At 38.3% G+C, this 5760-nt stretch overlaps 1 protein-coding gene across 1 annotated transcript in view; it reads right to left on the reverse strand.

The window, feature by feature from the left end:
• The window catches only part of STYK1 (serine/threonine/tyrosine kinase 1), a 72589-nt gene that overhangs the window by 14629 nt on the left and 52200 nt on the right, over positions 1-5760 (reverse strand). Inside the window, exons 5-7 of the mRNA XM_012661254.1 lie at positions 5079-5260; positions 3258-3341; positions 591-799 (exon numbers count right to left, since the gene is read on the reverse strand). Of these exons, the coding sequence (XP_012516708.1) occupies positions 591-799; positions 3258-3341; positions 5079-5260 (475 nt within the window). The remainder of the gene's footprint in view (positions 1-590; positions 800-3257; positions 3342-5078; positions 5261-5760) is intronic.

Here is a 5760-nt window from a genome sequence, read left to right on the forward strand (position 1 = left end):
TAGATAAATGTACATTTATATGTTTAAGTTAAATTATTGATAGTATTTTTTTATTTTAATAATGCTTGTTTAACTGGGCTTTTGATTAGGTAAACCCACTGCCTTCTGATAAAAGAGACTCTACTAGATTAAGTCCCTCTATGAATGTGAGTAATCTTTTCATTTTTCTTTTTTCTTTCCTAATTAAGGCTGCTAATTTAATACGGAAAGAATACTTGAAAAGGCACAAAAAAGGATTGCAGACAGATGCCAGACATGAACTCTGTCATGTAATATTTCTGCTTGAGAGTATGTCTGACTTTTTTTCTTTTTAGAATCACAATCTCATTTTGTCACCCAGGCTGGAGTGCAGTGGCATGATCATAGGTCACGGCAGCCTCGAAAGCCTGGCCTCAAGTGATCCTTCCACCTCGGCCTCCTACCGTGCTGGGATTACAGATGTGAGCCACCTTGACTGGCCTACGGTATGTGTGATTTCTAAATAGAGATTTCATTTGCAAACATAATTGGCAACAGATCAAATCATGTTCAGGGAGGACACCCAGGTCATGCAGGGAAGAAATCCAAAGGCCAGGAGGAACAAACCGTACACATCTCCTCTGATGCCAGCAGGTCTCAGGAGAAGCCGTTCTGGGGCAAGCCACTTGAGAGGTATGGTTTCTGTAGAGGAGATGGCCCCTCGGGCATGGACTTCATAAGCCAGGCCCAGTCCACAGAGCTTAGCAGTAAGATCACTTTGGATTAGGATGTTCCTGGCTGCCACATCCCCGTGAAATAGATGCTTATCTTGTAGAAATTCCTGTCAAAATAGTATCAAAGATGATCAGCTGTCTGAGGTCACCACTTGGGTTACAGACATGGAGAAGCAGTCCTAGGAATCCTCAAAAAGACAAGGACATTTTCTATTCTGAACAAGTCTCATTAATAATGACATACTGCCTCCAAAATATGCTAATGAATCAGACATTTTTTGCATTGTGTTTAGAATTACCAAACTGAGCGAGTAATCCAAATGATATTAACACTGGATTTTGAAAGTGTAATCACCCACTCTGCATCAAACCCTGACCTCTGCTCGATTTCACTTTCCTCTTGGGACCCAGCTAGACACTGGAAAAGGGAGGAGGTTCCAAATTTGTAACAGTAATCCCCAAAACAGGGTAATAAGCACATAGCAAAATTGAATGTCATAATAATGAATTTATATAAAGTTTTACATCACCTCATTTTGTCCCTAAAAGAACTGAGTGAGGTGAGTTATGGAAGTATCTTTTAGATAAATCTAAATGATTACACAAGGTCGCATAGTTATTAAATGGTGGTGACCAGAACCAGGTGTTCTAATTCATAGGATGTGCTATACAAACTCTAGTAATAATTCTCAAGCCAGGCTGCAAATCAAAATTGCCTGAGAGCTTTTTAACATTTTCACCCCAGATTTACTAAACCAAAACCTAGGAAGAAAGACCTGGTAACTTACATGTTTAAGAAATATCAAAGTGATTCTAGTGTAGCCAATAAAGCATTGGAGAGCCACCGCACCTGACGACATAGATTTGCTGGAGTCATTTCCTTCGGCATCAAGCTATTCAAGACTTAGGAAGAAGTCGAAAAGCTATACATGATCGAAGAGCTAGAGATGAAGGTCTGTGGTTACTAAACAAGGATGCTATAAAAATTTGTAAAGGTGATAATTTCCAGTCGTCGATGATGAAGGAAACAGTGACTAGCAGTTTTCTGTCTATGGTAAGCTTTTAGAACAAAGAAATTATAATGAAAAGAATTAAAGAATGTACTAATTTTGAGGTTGTTAAGAAGAGTATGATACTGCCTTGTAACAGGTAATGTAACAGGTAATGAATGCATCAATTTGATCAATTCATCACTATTGGGCACCTATGCAGTTATGGTTCAGAATACAAGGTAGGTTGTATCCTGACACTATAACTTTATCAAGGGAACATACTCATTTACGTGGTATGTTTGCTCCCTTTCCCTTGGAGCTTCAGCCATAACTACTGCTCTTTTCCTACCTTAATACCTCTTTTTTTCTTTTTTCTGATTCTATTTGGATCTCTGGTATATTTCACACCTCACGGTGGCAAGATATATCAAATATTATACTTGAAATAGTAGCTTCACAAAGCCTTGATTTTTCTATAGCAAATGCTAATGTTAAACAATTATCTAAATAATTTCATAGAAATAATCACCTAAATTTCCTGAGTAATTCTAGTAAAGGTGATTTTTTTTTCTCTTAAACCCTGAGTTCTTTCTCTTACCCCTTTATTTAAGTTGGTTTAAAATAAAGGAATGATCCCCTTGTTACTGCTTCTCATTCCTCCTTTTCTACTTGTTCCTTGATTTTTGATAAGTATATGTACTCCCTATCACATTCAGTATCAAAGCAAGACTCTAACCAAACATGTTCTGAACTAGTTCTTCTTGTTTTTCAGGTGTAAAATTGTATACTTCCTTCTGGTTCTGTAGCCTTTCACCCATTCAGTTTCTCTTTCCATCTCTTCTCCCTATTTCCCCTTTTACATCTGTTATTATTAGTAAATATGGGGAAATAAGAGTATCAAGACATGGATATAGCTCTTGACCCTAGCTTTTGACCTTTAAGACTAAGAAACCTTTAAAATCCTTCCTGTTCCTTCTGTAAACCCTAAGTTGATTATTTTCTTCCTGGAAGTACCAGTCCTATACTATAAATGATTTCATAAAGGAGGGACTAAGAACAAGTTATCAGTGCTTGAGTTTCTGCCCCCTAACTTCTATTTTTCTTTAAAATATATACCCACTGGCCGGGCACAATGGCTCACGCCTGTAATCCTAGCACTCTGGGAGGCCAAGGCGGGCGGATTGTTTGAGCTCAGGAGTTCGAAACCAGCCTGAGCAAGAGCGAGACCCCGTCTCTACTAAAAATAGAAAGAAATTAATCGGACAACTAAAAATATATAGAAAAAATTAGCCGGGCATGGTGGCACGTGCCTGTAGTCCTAGCTACTCGGGAGGCTGAGGCAGTAGGATCACTTGAGCCCAGGAATTTGAGGGTGCTGTGAGCTAGGCTGACGCCACGGCACTCACTCTAGCCAGGACAACAGAGTGAGACTCTGTCTCAAAAAAATAAATAAATAAATAAATAAAATAAAATATATACCCCATTTGAGTATATGAATATGGGAAATATGGCACCACATATGAGGCTAACAAGAAAAATCCCCACCATCTGTTGTCATTTTGCCTAGTCTTACCAGAGCCAAGAGGACCTGCTTTCCAATGTGATATACTTGTTTTTCTGTGAGATCATAGAGAAGACCATCCATGGTCATCACATCCTAAAGAGACAGAGAAAAAAAGCATTATAGCAATAAGGCATTAACAGATTTGGGGAAAAAAATGAGTTGGGCAGAGATACTCTGAAATGCAGATATCAAAGCTAAGAAAAATTAAAAAACATAGGGAGTAAGATTCAAAAAGAGACTGGCTGGTATGGAAGATTTTCAGATATGCAGAGAAATGCAATGATTCATTGGACTGGAAAAACAATTAAGAATGTAGGTAAATAGAAGGCAAGAAAGACAGGAATATATAAAACTGTCCACTAAATAAAGCAGCAGTTTTTCTGGAGCTATATATGTTGTGTGTATGTATGTGTGTGTGTGTAGCTAGCACATTAATGCATCTTTCTTGAATGTCTGCAATGTGCCCAATTCCATGTTAGGAACTTGGAATACAAAAGTGAACAAAATAACATGGCTGATGCCTTCTGGAGTTTATTGTATGGTAGACATATGTGCTTCAGAATCAAATAATCATACATAAATAAATGGTTACATATCTATAAGAGCCATGAAGGCATGTACAAAATGCTAGGAGAGGATATGATGGTGGGAAGAAGAGAACTGATTCGGTTGGAGGGACAAGGAAAGCTTTTGATGAAAATCAAAAAGCTTCTCTCTTCTTTGCATAGTAAATGTTCACTGAAGGATGAGTGGCCTATGCAAAGAAGAGAAGGGAGAAGTTTGGTGTAACTAGAAAAATACATGAAGATAATCTAAAATAGAGAAGCATGGTATTTTTGAAAAATGGAAGGTAGTGTGGTTAGAGCACAAAACAAGTTATAGATGGATAACCTCTGTAAAAGGTTTAAAATGCCTAAAGACTTGCACATGGTCCTACTTACAGCACTGGATGGAAGACATTAACAGGGTCCCTTTTTCATACCCATGTGTATGTATGTACTATAATCAGCATATTGAGAAGGCTCAATTAATATTGAACTTGCTCATTAGCAAGTGAGAAACTAGGGAAATAGGTCGCACTTCAGAAAGAGGAAAAATGTAAGGAAAAGGACTTCCATTTAAGTCTAGAAATTTCTGAACATTTTAATTTTTTAAAATATGAGTTTGAGGTACAAAAACTTAACAGGCTGAATTTCTTCCTGAGACAGCCCTGGCATACTATTGTGATGTTACAGAATGGAGAACACAGTAACAACAAAATTACAGTCATTACTAACAGTAGTTCAATTGTTACGTAATTATCCTTGTAACAGCCACCATTTTCAGTGCTTACTATGTATCAGCCACTCCTATGTTTTTACATGCATAATTTCTTTTATTTTTTGGTAATAATTTAATATTACTCCCATTTCACAGATTCAGAAAACTCAGGATCAGAAAGGTGACTTGCCCAAAGTCACAAAGCTAGTAAGAGGTGGAGCCTAAAGTCCATGCTTAAACTTGTGCTTCCCAATATATATGGTAGCTGTTAGCCACATGTGGCTACTTAAACTTTCATTATCTAAAATTAAATAAAATTTAAAAATTTAGTTTCTCAGTCACACCAGCCACATTTCAAGTGTTCAAAAGCTACCCGTGATTAGTGGCTGTCATATTGCGCAGAGCTGATATAGAACATTTCTATCATTACAAAAAGTTATATTGGACAGTGATAATTACTGTTTTGTTATTATATCATCTTTTTTGTCATTTGTCATGCCAATTTACACGTGAACAGCTAATCAAACAGGCCAAGCCTTTCCTTCCTAATACCTCTACCCTACTGCTCACCCGGCGACAGGTCCAGAGAAAGCTGAGCAGGTCCCCCTGGGCCACATCTTCCAACACCATGTAGAGTGGCAGCCTTTCTGTGCAGCAGCCTTCCAGCTGCACCAGGTTCTTGTGTTTCCCCAGGTACTGATAAAATTGGATTCGCCCTAAGAAATCCTGCACCTCATGGAGCTCAGCTGGTTCTGTGGAGGACAGAAGAGCCAGGCAGTTAGCAGAACATCACCAATGAGCAGGAGACATGGAGCAGGAAGAAACTGCAGATGGTAATTCTCAAAGCCCCACGGGGGAGTGAGGGTCAACAAAAAGTAAATAGAAAGGGGACCAATTAGAAGAAGAAGATGCTCACTGTCACTGATCTTTTATCAAAGGTCACATAGAATCATAGGTCTTACAACTGGATGGCCTTTCATCTGCCTAAATAGACAAATATTCTGTTCACATTAAAACATTATCACTGTCTAGCCCCTTTGATTAATATTTTTGCTTATCCTGTTCTATTTTGTATATCCACCATTACTGGCCTATATCATAAGTATCAGCAAAAAGAGAAACAGTATCAGGAAAAGGTATCAAATAGTGAAGAAAAAAAGCTGGTCACAGTGGCTCACCCCTGGAATTCTAGTACTCTGGGAGGCCAAGGTGAGAGGATCGCTTGAGGTCAGGAGTTTGAGACCAGCCTGAG

The sequence above is a fragment of the Propithecus coquereli genome, unplaced genomic scaffold (assembly GCF_000956105.1).
Source record: "Propithecus coquereli isolate 6110/MARCELLA unplaced genomic scaffold, Pcoq_1.0 Scaffold700, whole genome shotgun sequence".
Taxonomy (NCBI): Eukaryota; Metazoa; Chordata; class Mammalia; order Primates; family Indriidae; genus Propithecus; species Propithecus coquereli.